Raw genomic sequence first — 13,802 nt, 5'->3', positions numbered from 1 at the left:
CACAATCATCCATGTGATTAATTTCTTTTAATAAATCTTGCCTCAGCTATAGCAGTCCTACAATGGGATCTGGCCATAAGGTGGCAGATGATTCATTGGGAAGTAGCAGGCAGAAAGTGGTAGAAATAGAAGAATAAACCAATCCATTTAAAAGAAATACAGATTTTGCTATATACCTGTATGCAGGACATAGTGTCCTTGTTACTTAGGTAGTCCACCTCAGACAGAAAAACGAAGTTATTTTTTCCAGCATTCAAACACCAAGTGTCTGTTACGAACCAAGTTGTGTTCCTTTGAATACAAACAAGCCCTTTTCAATATTGTCAGTAGTTTGGGGAAACCGATTTAGGCATTATGCTGCCTGAAGTGCAAGTAATTATCCACACTTACACAGTGACTGGTGGCACAACGGTAACCTGTTAATACAGGTAAATACGTATAGCTTTAATGTGTGTGATTAGGCTTTGATTGAGAAAATTCTCTTTGATCAGGATAGCACTCTAGTATGTATTGAACTTCATTGGGTTTTCTTGATTGTTTTCTAGAATTACTTTTTTAAATTTGGGTAATTTGTAGTGTTTTAAAATTTATAAACAAGTGAAAAGCCTGATCAAACTTCAGAAAAATAGTCTGTGCAAGTGACAGCATTTTTCACAGACAATGGGAAAGCTTTGGGAGAGGAGCAGTCACATAAGCAGAAAATTGTAGTCCAATTCTCAAAAACCTCTTTCTTACCTAGCAGTTAGTTAAATGACATATGCATCTTGTAAGCATCTATATGGAAGGCAGGACTATTTTAAGGAGAAGAGATTGTGTGGCCATTCTTGAAACTGTACTAAGTACATTGCTAAGTTGGTGTTAATGGTGATTTACAATAAAAAGCCACTTCTCATATGTGTTAGACAGTTCACATATGTTTTGTGGCATTTTGTTTTTGTAATAAATACTGAATTGAGATGTCCCTGCCATAGTTGTCCTGAATTTGTGGCAAGATAGGGGCCCACTGTTTTGTGGCAGAAAAGATGCCATGTTGGCTCTTATCTCACCACAAATTCAGAGTTGTCTGACAAGTAACTTCTCTGTATGCAGTTTTCCAAAGCAGGACTGATACATATGTTCCTACTTTTATATGCATGTATTTTATGTGATGCTTAATACTGGAGAAGCTGTGTTTTGTTTTTCCAAACCTCACCGATCAGTGTTTAGTCATGTAAAACTGATGTTAACTCCATATGTATTATATTTTATCTAAAACCACGAGAGGACTATGGTAGTTTTGACATGGGTGTCCAAGGAAGGTAACAGTTTTGGTTTGACTCTAAAACCAAAACAGTTATCTGGACATAGTGTTCTGTATCTGAATAAAACCTTTTGCTGCCAAATGGACAATGACCAATTTGATAAAGAATGCTTTTTCTTTTCAATTAATTTATTTTTAGAAGAAAAAGAAAAGCAAATCTCTACTGTAATCTTTTAAGATCTAGAATGTATTTTTCAAATTTCTGTTGAGACCTGCGATCCATGAAGCTTCAACTATTTTTGTACAATTACAGTTTTAGATGAATTATAAACTCTTAAATGAAAATTACAGGCATCTTTCTAAGAGTCATAAAGGATTAGAGACATCAATTTCAAGGGCGAGCTCTACAATGAAAGATTTGCCAAAGGTTTGAATAAAGGTGCAAATTAAAATGTAGTACTTTTAATGCTGTTTGCTACATAAAACACGCCACAATGAACGGGCACTGAATGGGGTGGTGGAAGTGTTTAGGTTTGTTTTCTGTTGCAATTCTTCTTGAAAGCGATTGTGATACTTAAATATTGCAATGTCCAGAGATAATACTGTTCTGTGGTCCTTGCAAGACTTGGCTTTATGCAATTTAACCCTCATATGTTTATGTAGGAAATCACTTTTTCCTATGTTCTGGGTTTTTTTGTTTTGGAGTGTTTTCTCAAGCTTTTCAGCTTCGCCTACCTGCAGACCTTGTCCTAATAAAAAATAAGCCTCTCATCTAAACTTTCTTAGTGGGAATTCAATCCTGTTTCATAACACTTGTCTGCTTATTCCTTATATAAATTGTTTTTATGGTTTTTATTATTTTTTTTTCAAGTTTATGATGCTATCTGCTGTCTTGGGTATGAACTTCAGTAGTTGCTTATAAAATTCATAAAAAGAAGACACTGTTCTTACAACTAGGATAAATTCAGTCATTTTTCTGAATTCTTATTCATTAGACTTTCTCAGTTTTAAAGTTGCAGACTTGTTGCAAGGTAAAGTAAAAGTTTTAGAGCATATCTTTTTTCAGTAGTAAAGAGAATACCGTTAAACCTCACACACTGTGTTCTTTTCAATCTGATAGTCTGTTTTTATGGTCAGAAGAGCATTTTCAAAAATTAGTAGGAATTTGGGACACCAGGTTTCAGGTATGCAAATATTGATCTCTTAAAGAGAAATTATATTTATGTGATGGAAGGATGAAGCTTGATAATTTCTCATCATGCTGTATTAAGATGACTGAAGCTAAATTCCCTGAAAGAATAGGTATTGTTGAAAATACAGACTCCAAGTTAACTAGCTTGTAGGTCTCTATTCCTGTCTTCTAATTTTGTTTATGGTGGTTTTTTGCTTGGTGACACTCCAGGTCACCTAGTTTTGTATGGTTTTTTTAGTCTCTTTCTGCTAACTTACAAAACTATAACCCAGGAGTGATTTTACAGATTTTCCTTAATGTCTTAGTAAGGTTGAGAGGGCAACATAATTTTAACACCGAAACTGTTTGAATTGAAAGCACTTCATGAATGGTTTTCAGCATAACAGTGATTTAGTCTGAACTTTTCCAGAAGAATATGTTTCCTCTAAAAAGTTCTAGTTTGTCAGGATTCAAGCATTCTTCAGTTATGATAACTTTGAAACTCTGATGGCAACCAAGTAGGTTCCATCTACAGGGTTTGTGGGGTCGTTGTTTGACAGTTTGTGAACTCAAGTCCATGACAGCCCTCTGGCAGGCTACAAGAAAGTCACAAAGGAAATACTTTGGAGACAGGTCTTTGAGCAGGTTGTGCTTTCTAGGTTCCCAGTTTCTTGGCTCTGAGGTGGAGGGAAAACTTCAGATAAGTTTCAGGTAAAAAGATGAAATAATATGTCTTTGTCTTTCTTCTTTCTTTGTTTCTTTTTTCAAGAAATGTCAGTACGGTATTGTTTAGTGATTTTTAAGAAGCGAGTAGTCTGTTATTTATAGTGATCCTTGACTTTGAAAGAATTAATTCATTTAGTTGAACTTTTCCCATAAGAAGTGGGAAAATGCCACTTCTAAATTGTATAAACTGGGAGACAACTAATATGAATAGGGATCTTGGTAACACTAGGACAGTGAATAGTTATCATGCTCTACTAAACATTAGAGCTCTGTGAAGATAGTACTATCTGACTGAATTCTCTTTAAATGCTTAGTGTCGTGTCTTTTAATTCATGTTCAGCCACAATATGTTTTATTAAGTATAATTTTTCACTGTACTTAAGGTTTTCTAATCTGTCCCTAGATGATCTCAATATGACACATCAGCACTGTGTTCTGGCTGGTTTTTCACCTCGATTCAGCTCAACTCACAGAGTGGCAGATGTAAGTATCAAAAATGGTTTGCTATTTGGTCATTCTTAAAACTAATATTTTGATACCCTGTATGTAGCATCATGTTGTCTTATCCAGAGTTGTGGGTCACAGTTATGCTTGTGACTTAAACTTGAACAACTGCTATTTGTTTATTTTTGGGTTGAGGTGCATTTGTTTCTGTATTGGTAGTTTGCCCAAACTCAGGGTTAGGCATATGAGATATGAATTAAGATTGTGCTACACCACACCTCATGGAGTACTGACGAAATGTAGAAACAACTGTATTTTTATTTGAAATGTTTTAAAACTTCTTTGATGTGTTCATATCCCGGTCCTAGTTGAAAGGCAATATTCATGATAAGATAGAAATACTCAAAACATGTCAGCAGTGTCCACTAGCAAAAACGTCCTTTAGGGGTTCAGAACAACTAAGAGCAGTCATAAGTATGCTTTAAATTGGATCCTTCTGTGCATCTGAGGATTGAAGAAGCAGAAAAATGATACAGAGTCTGTTGTCTCAGAGTCATTCTGAGGTAACAAGGCTTCACCCTGGTATTCTCAAGTGCTAAGACACTTTTTTTTTTTTAACTAGACCTCTCCTCCCTATTCCTTTACATGGTGTTATCAGTAGTTTTGTTTATGTAGTATTCTAATGGAAAAGCATATAAAAAAAAATAAGACGACTGTATTGTAAAAAGATAATTTAAAAAATTGCAATTACCACTTCCTTCTTTCAGCAAGGCAATATATACCACTATTGAAGCAAGAGAGATACATGTATCCATATACTTCTTTTTTTCCCCCATTACTCTTCCTAGTTTGTGCAGGAGTGGAAATAAAGCCATAGCACTGACCACAGACATATACATACATATAAGTTGTAATATTAAAAACGTGCCTTTATTTCCCAAACAAATATACACTCCGCTTGCTTGAACTGGGCTTTCACATAAAGCTTTGGCATAAAGTTTAAGTACACTGTAACTTTTAACACAAATTATTCTGTATTTTTCATCTCTCATTTTAAGAGTGCTTTGACCTACTGCTCCTGTCTCTATGTTACTTTTGCAGGAAAATACACACTTACTTTTACGGTATGAAAAGCTTCTCTATTAAGTGATTATGTTTTGGTTTTGTGAACTGTTGTGACTTCAAGTTGTACAGTATGGAGATTTTTTTTACAATGAATATGAGACCAGAGGGTCCTTATTCAAGATTATTCCTGGAAATTTAACTGAAGGTACAGATATTTAATTGAAAATAATTAAAAGATGTAGATGTCTTCTTTCTTTTGTTTCATAAGGATTTTTACAGATTTCCTTCTAATTTTGAAGGAAATTTAATGAAAACAAAACAAAATGAGCAGAAGTGCAAAATTGTTTTGTTCATATTCTCTATACCTCGTAAGCAAACAGCTCTCTCAGGCTGGAACTCCATTTTAGTGTTACTATAAGCCCATAGAACCGGGCAAATAAAACTAACTGATTCTGAAATACCGTCAAAAACTGCCCGGGAAGCAATGGAAGGTATACTCATGTTTTTGTGTGCCATAGTTGTAAAGTAAATTTAGAAGGAATTCTTTTCTTTGTGCTTTCAATCTATGCTGTACAGGTTGGCTAGATATTTGATGGATTAGACTTCTGCATAATTTATGTCAATAATTATACGGACAATCCAGCAGGCATTACGCTTTTTTTTAAAATATCATGAGATAAAGTTACAGAAATACATACCTTCTTCTCCTTTACTTTGATTATTCAGAAGCAAATACTTCAGTATATTTGAGGAATACTTATGTTCTGAAGTGGCTATATATACATTTTTTTATTGTATCTTTTCAGTGTTCAAGAGGAACATTGGAATACATATTTGGACAATGTGAACTGGCACTCCAGAATTTACAGACTGATTCTGAATCAATGGCTTCATCTTTGAAATCACTGGAAACTGCAGTTGTAAAGCAAGTAGAAGAAATACATAATGAGGTGAGATGATCTGCACTGATAATACTTCAGCCAGGTTCTGAGAGGTGCAGTCATTTTTAATGACTTTTTTTACTTGGGTACAGTAATTGAGATTAACTTGGATTGATTCTTTCATTCCTGTGAAGTTTTAATTTTTCCATCTTAAGATCCCTCTGCTGGTAGAGTAAAAGAGTAGTTTCAGTAATATTACATGAAGTCTGATAGTGTGGTGGACAAACCAAACTACTTATAGTGCTTCTCTAAGAAAAAGGGAGAGAGAAAGAAAATGAGAGTGAAAGAGCAGGTAAAATTTTTCAGTTGTTCATCAGGTGTTGAACTAGGTTTTTACAGAATGCCAGGTGTGACACAAGTGTGAGTACATGCTTTAAAGTATATTCTGAAGAAAATACAGTGGAAATAATTGTGAGGAACATATTTAAGCAAGTCTTTCTGTGCTACAAAATATGCAAGTGTAGCAATGCACTTCCGCAGGATTCCACTGAAGCTGGCAGTGCTTTCTTGCTTGAAGTACAGACCTGGAGTGTTAGTAAACACATTGATTTGACAAATGAACTGAAAATATCAGATGGCATTTTGGGAAGCTGTGGAAACAGGTAATTTTTCCTGTGATATAAAAGTAGGCAATATCATAAAAAATGTAATATGGCTTAATCTGTGTTAGTGGGTAGACTCAGGAACATGTGACAATGGACTAGGTCTTCTTACAATGGTAGTGTTTCTGAAGATGGTAAATTTAGTACTTTTTTCTTTCTTTCTTTCTTTTTTTAAAGTTACAGAAAATGTAGTCAAGGCTATGCATTAGGAGTTTAAAATGACAGATGTTTTAGCTGCTCTGGAGAGCTGTCCTACCTAAAACAAAGCTTTAAACTGTTCCTAACTGTAAAGCACTGATCATCATCTCTCTTTAAAAACAGCTCTAGCAACCAGTTAATACAAACTTCTGAACCACTTTTTACTTAAGTATCAGTGGTTTTTTACAACATATTGATATTCAGAAATTTTGCAGGACCTGTGCTGTATTTCTACTAAGATAAGTATGGTCACTGTTATAAGCCATATAGTACATAGGTAATTTTCACTCAAATTAGAATTCGTGTAAACTGTTTAAATTGATATCTGCTGAGGAATACAGTAATATGTATTGCTACTAAAACTTTGTAGAACGCATTTTTATCTGTATTGTGTTTACAGTTGGTAAAATTGCGTATAGTGATGGCAAAAGGTTTGCACCCTTGACTTTTAGCAAAACGGCTCCTAGAGCAATTTAAAGAAGTCTGATGCATGCAGGGTTTTACAAAACATTAATCAGGCTCAGTTCATAAAACTATACGCATATGTGGTTTGCACAGCTAGGGCCACATGCACAGCTGGTGTAAATTTGCACGGGTCCTTTAACATCAAAGACATGTGCCGTTTACATCAGGTGAGAGACTAGCCCCTGGTGTTTGCAGTCACCTGAATAATTTTGCTATATGACATACAGGGATGTTTCCTGTTAACGCATATGGGATATACTGTAACAGAAATCATTGTTTAACTTGTACATATTGTGCACTTAGACTTAGTAGACACATTGGATCTATATTTCATTTGAAAAGAGAATACCTACTCCCCTCTTATTTTTTTTCTTTTCTTTTTTTTTTTTTTTTTTTTTTTTGTCCCTAGGTCACCTCTTCACTTGAAGGATAAATTCCATATGTTAAAGTGCTACTTAGATTTCATTTATTTGCTGCACAAGTAGACAAAATTACTAGTGGCTTATCACTGTGGTAAATGCACATTTCTTTTTTGAATGTCACTGAAGTGAAAATGTACAAATCTGTGAGGCTAATGCAACTTTTTTTTACATATACAAGCTTCCTACCTTCTTTTACTCACTGTATGATAAATCTTTATATTTTCAGGCACTAATACAGGTTTTAGGTTCAAATTTTATTAGGCAGGTGAAGAACAAGAACATGTTTTGTTTCTTTAAAGAAACTGTTCACTGATGAAAATTAGTTTTTCATTTGATTGGTGTGGTCAGGATTTGGTGACTCTTGTTTTTCCTTAATTTGTTAGTATTTAAATACAAAAGACAAAATTGCACAAAAAGCCAAACATAGAATTAATTAAGAACTGCCACCCAATTTTGCTGGTGTATTTTTGTCCAATATACAGCTTTCGGTGCTAGTTCTAAACCTCCCTGTGAATTTTTTTCTGTTCCTCTGGACCAGACATCATGAGTTTGAAATTAGATAGTATTCTCATCTGCAGTAGTCGTTGATACAGTTGTATTTTATTTTCAAATATTATCATAGCTCAACTTCTTTGCAGGGTTTAACTCAGATAACTAGATGCAGGCATTGTTCTAGATTTTTTTGCCTTCTTGAAATGCTACGGGTTTGTTTTTCTTACCCCTTTTGCTGGCACCTCTGAAGTAGTCATCAGAGACTGTTAACTGGAACAGTAGAATCAGAGTACCATCAGGCTATGTGACTAAGCTAAAATATAGTAGTTTAGCACAGATTCACAGTCTGTGCTGAAATTAACTGTTCTGCCAAATGAGGCCTGGATGAATTATCTCTGTCTGCTAGAGGGAAACAGCCTAAGAGCAAGTCTGAAAGAATGAGGTATGATTCTGTGCCTTCACGTTCGTATTCCTGGACAGGAAAATTGACTTGCTGTGCTGATAAAGTGGGTTTGAACTGAAGATCAGAAGCATAGGTGGAGACTTAGTTTTTTCTTTTTTTTTGGTGGGCAGAGAAACCTCTAAAAGAGGTAATGGGTGAGTATCTGGGGGATGTCTTTACTGATGTTAGACTTCCCAGAGTTCATTTGTCAGAGCCCTGTCTTGGATGTCTTGACAGAGGTATTCCTGCCAAAAAAGTGAGATGCTAACCTGAGGAGGTTTTCAGCATCTACAGTGGGCAGCCAAATATAAGTTTAATATTTCTTAAGATATAGCTTTGTTGTCATGGTCTCCCTCACTAAAACAGCCTTCAAAGGAATATCTGAGTAATTGCGAGGCATGTGCTGTTTGTTAGATGTGTGAGTCACTTCACTCCCAGTATGTACTTTGTAGTTCTAAGTAAAGATAACCTTAATTAAGGGTGTTCATGTGCTGCTTCTCTGAGCAGCTTATGGACTTGAAGTCTGAACAAATACTTAAACGGCAGGGTATCCAGTGAACAGGGTGTAGCAAGGTGGACAGAAGTAATTACCTGGACAGCTGTGAAATACAATAGCCTAACAATGCACACATAGTGTTAGAGATTGAAGTTACCCCTTTAAGCAATGAGATTGCTGTTTGGCCAGTAATAATTTATCCTGAAATAAATGATCTTGCAGAGTTCACCAAATGTGAAACTCTTGCCCCTACTGAATCACACTTGGCTTTCCAAAATATGCACAGCTGCTGGGTATGTCCCAAACAGAGCTAAAGGGGACCTGGGGAAACCCATTGGCAAGTAAATGCTTTTTAAACTAATAAAACAGTGCTGGACAGATGATGTAAATGCTCATACATATAAAAATAAATCTGCAGAAAAGTTCTTTCAAAGAAAATTTGTTTTCCTTGCTCTGAGTAATGCAAAATCTGGTAATAGTTCATGTTGTGTGAGGTAGTCTCAAGGCTTCTTTATTTGCCAACACCAAACTAATAATTGGATATTCTCTGTGAAGTAAAACACAATAGGAAGTTTTTTTATCATCTACGGATTGTGTTGAAAACGTAGCAGGTTTCAAAGTAAGTACTTAAGTTTGCAAAGGTAGGGTTTTGTCCTCGTCAGGGTTTTTACTTAGCCATGATTATCAAATCCTGATTACCGTGATTAAAACTTGAGACTGAATTGGTTGCTCTTTTGCTTGTGAGGTACAGTGACTTCTGCCTACAGCAAATCTATTTTTATGGCAGCAGTAGATAAATTTAAGTGTGGTGAATGTACAGGGATGTAGAAAAGCCTAGGCTAGCTAAGTTGAAGGTATATGGTGTTAGACACTGAGGTCACTGCTGAGAAAAGGTAGCAGTGTGCACAGCCAAAGGAAGGTTAATATGTTTTAGCACATCACAATCAGCTGACAGCATGGTTGGTGGCTGGCTAGTACGGCAGAGAGAAAATATAGATCACCTACATGTGTGGCATTTAATAACCAATACTTTTGAATAATTGACTGAGGAGCACTGCCTCACAAAATGTCAAATGCTACTGTTGGCCTTTTACTACCCAGTATTGACTATAACCTAAAATTGGCCTTTAATCATTGTTTAAAGGACAACTTGAAAATATGTTGGTTAGACATATGAGGTCTGATTCTGAGCTTACTTGCACAGATGTAAGTCATAAGTGAAAATTAATTAGGAGATGAAAATTGTTCCTCAAACACTCAGCATATATATTTTCATATGTTAAGCTTTGTCCTGTTCGGTCACGTAAAATGCTTTCTAATGATAACTAAAGTTAGCTCTGATACATGTGAGTCTCCAAATTAAAACTGTGTTACAAAATCCTCACCAAGAGCTGTTAACCTGAGACTTTTGTCACAGAAGATGAATGTTCTGTAACTTCAGTTCCACTAAGGCTAGAATTGAGTTTTTTGTCTCTCTCCAGTATTTACTGTTGTGGCTTTTTTCCTGGTACAGCTCCTCCTGTTTGCAGAAGGAGGCAAGCCAATAGAGTGCCTTCCTGCTACAGGAAAAGATATTCCTGAATAGAGTTCAATGAAAGCAGGAGGACATATAGCTTTTAAGAGAGCTTCGAAAGCAGAGGGCATGTGTTTTTGTTAAAATATGTACTTCGTAATGGATGTGGTGTAAAAAGTGTTCATGTGTTAAAAATACCAAACAAACTTAGCATAACTGGAATCTCTGGAGATTTTAGCAAAACTAAGTGTTTGTGCTTGCATGTATCTAAAACAAGGATAGAGTGATAGAGAAGTCTTGTCACCATTGCTTCATGGAGGTGATGTTTGTTGGTTTTTTTCCAGAATCAACAGTTATCTGTTTAGAGGTGATAGTTCAGAGCAGTCACTTGTCAAGCAGCTTGATGGCTAAGTTGGTGGGTGAAACATTGTTTTTCTCCCCAACCTCCATTTTATTAACTCCGTTTAGAGCTAAACTGAGACATTGTGAGATGAATGTGGACCTGAGTTTGAGAGCCCTAGGAAATGGTAGTCGACATCGTTAAACAACCACATATTGCAATTTGGTACACTGACCTCTGATGAGACCAGCTAATCCTGCAGAAAATTAACTAGCCTGTTGCTGAACTTTACCTCTTGCACCTGAAAAGCAGCTCTTCCTTGTCAAGTTGTATACTCTATATAGGATCAAGATACATTTAAAATTTGGCCAAGATGTCAGACTTGAATTAGACAGAAATTACATAGATTAAGGTAACAAATCAATATGACTAGTCAAAAATCAGATTGACTGAAATATGATGAGCCATATTGTAACATTGATTTTAATTTAAAAAAAAAAAATTTCATTGATTAACGGCTTCATGTAATTCATTTCATGAAACACGTTTGCCGGACATCATGTGTTACAGCCCTTTTGTGGTAGAGGCCAGCAAAACCAAAAAGAACTGGGGGGCGAAAAAAAGTATCTAGTGCTTAAAACTCTAGTTGAACTGTTGATATGCTCAGCCTTCCCAAAACTGTGTATACGGGTTTTTTAACAAACCGTAACTTGATGCTTCATACCTTGTTAATATGGTAGAGGAAGCAAACTTTCCTTCAGCTTTTTTTTAGGATGGATGTCATCAAACTTCTGTGCTAAAAAGTCACTAGGCTAGCAGTCAGGTTTTTTTGAAAATATTTTAAGATCTATGTCTGCCAACTAATCATGTTGTTATATTTTACCAACAAAGTTGCTTTAATATTCTTTTTATACACTTCAAATTTTTAAGTATCATTTATTATAGTCTTTAACATGTATTGACCAAACATTTAGTTAATGTTAACTGGAACACTTTCAGATTTCTGCAGCCATACTGTTCACCCTTGCAGGAAAGAAAGCATTAGGTGACAGCTTTGGGCAGTTTTCTTTATTCTTTCACCTTGGCAGGTTGTCTTTATTTGCATTATCGGAGCTGAGCAGGGATAAACAAAAACTTCTTTGTGGTACAAATAATGATTAAAGGAGCTTTGAACTCGGTGTGAAACGTAACTACCACAACAAAGATAAATACACAATTCCGAAGAGCAGAACTATGGATTACTATTAAAGGAAAAAAGGCTCACTGGAATTTAGGATAAATGGAATTATTTTGCTTAAAGAATATTTGATGAGTTATATATTTGTACTATGTTTCAGTAAGCTAATATTTCTCTTGTCTTAACATTGATGGGCCATCCACATATGACTTTTTTTTTTTTTAAAAAAAACCAAAAGTAAAGTATTACATCACTTGCTGTGTTTCATATTCCAAATAAAAGTATTAGCTTGCTCCTGATGGAATTTTTATTGCTTCAGTGGGGAATTTGTTTTCTTTGTAAAGTACGGTTTCTGCACAAGCTTTGTCCTAGAAAAAAAACTGTTACTTCAGATGCCCCAAAAAGCTGAAACCTGCTTTTTTCACCCCGGCGATGTGCGGGGTGTGTGTTAGTAGGTTTTGCTGTGACAGCAGACCCAGCAGAGGGAGCAGGAGCAGCTGTGGGACACCCCTTCTGCCCTGCACCCCTGCTTGAGCAGAGCAATCGCCCGTCCCAGATGGAGATCCAGTCAATCCCAAAGTAACTGGTAGCCTATCTGTAACCAGATTGTTTGGTAAAGTATGAGAAACTCTGATTCATTGTAATGCTACACTCTCATTCTGTAGCAATTGACTAGGCTACATTCTAGCAATTTTATTACTGCAAGTTTTTTCAATCTTTTTTATATGACTGAAATATTTTGAAATCCACAACGTTAATCAAAATAAGCCAGAATTTGTCCATATTTGGCTGAATTGTGAGTAAACCTGAAGTTTTAGTATTCTTTGTACACATACCATATGTAAAAATAAAAGTTGGGTTTTGCACCTCTCTAGATTTGAAGGGAGTAGCTCAGGTCCCAAACTCATGTGGAATAGAAATATAATAAACAGCTAGATGTAAGGGTGCATTTAGAAATGAGTACTTTGGTAACCTCCTTTTCTAGGGGATTGTTCAGGTATAGCTGGATTCATGCAATACCTTATTCCTGCCCCAAATAAGGAACATACATGTTTATGCTACTGTACGTTTTTGCCTTGCAGGTTGAATTTGAGTGGCTTAGGCAGTTTTGGTTTCAAGGCAAGCGGTACTTGAAGTGCACTGATTGGTGGCTTAAGCCTATGGCTAAATTGGAAGAATTTTGGAGAAAAATGGAGGTTATGGTAAGTGCTAGTTTTATAGTCTAAAGCCTCTAGAGCTTAATTCTGAGAGCACTCACAATTAAGTTTTTAATTGTGCTGTAGTAATGGGTTTTAAACTTTATTCAGAACATATGAAAACTAGAATCAATGTCAGCCTTCACTGCCTCCTCTTAAGTTTTCTCTCCAGTAGCCAGAAGAAATGTGAACAAAATAAGATCTGAAAAAAACAAGATTTTACTTACTTCCTGACTTTGCTTGGTTTTAAAGTTTGACAGCCTCATAAGATGACAGTCATATATATTACATCACACTGATTGGTACCTGAAACTCTGCATTGTCAACCTTTTCGTACAACACCAAGATGGGCAACTCTGCCAGTGACAACAATGGTGAATGTATCTGAGGAAGGTTGAGAGTAAAATCTGATGATCTGGAGGTACAACTATCTGTCTGTAGTCCACCTGCACACTTAACACCATAGCTAGAACCAACAAGAGGAGATTAGTTTCTTGAGTAATTGTAGTGATGCTGGTTCCTGTATGCTTGAAAGTACATCCCTGCTTTCCTTGAAAACGGACTCAGTGACAAGCACTGTTAGCCTGCTTGTTGTTGCTGTCCAAGTAAAGAATGAGTTGGGAGACTTTGCTAGTGTAAGGGTTCGATACATCTGTGAGCATGCCTGCTTCTAGATCTGTACACAGAAGGAACTGTATTGACAAACGTGCCTTACTCGTATCCTTATGTCTGCCTTAGAAGCTGCTTCTCAGTCGTTTCTGCTGGTCACAGCATAAGCCTTAATTTGCTCGTAGTTGACTTGGAAAAGTTTGTAATGTAACTGAGGATGCTGAATATGATTGGTAGTAGAGGTGGTTTTGAATCTTTGGAGG

General features: G+C 36.0%; 1 protein-coding gene across 6 annotated transcripts in view; it reads left to right on the top strand.

The window, feature by feature from the left end:
- The window catches only part of FTO (FTO alpha-ketoglutarate dependent dioxygenase), a 258,770-nt gene that overhangs the window by 70,653 nt on the left and 174,315 nt on the right, over positions 1-13,802 (top strand). For 5 of the 6 annotated variants that reach the window (XM_049806750.1, XM_049806749.1, XM_049806747.1 and 2 more), the window contains 3 exons: positions 3,541-3,620; positions 5,453-5,596; positions 12,817-12,936. In XM_049806750.1, the coding sequence (XP_049662707.1) occupies positions 3,541-3,620; positions 5,453-5,596; positions 12,817-12,936 (344 nt within the window). The remainder of the gene's footprint in view (positions 1-3,540; positions 3,621-5,452; positions 5,597-12,816; positions 12,937-13,802) is intronic. The other variant, XM_049806746.1, reaches the window with a different exon arrangement.

This window comes from Accipiter gentilis, chromosome 7, assembly GCF_929443795.1.
Source record: "Accipiter gentilis chromosome 7, bAccGen1.1, whole genome shotgun sequence".
NCBI lineage: Eukaryota > Metazoa > Chordata > Aves > Accipitriformes > Accipitridae > Astur > Astur gentilis.
Note: the sequence above shows the minus strand (reverse complement) of the source record. Positions and strands in the feature narration are given on the sequence as shown.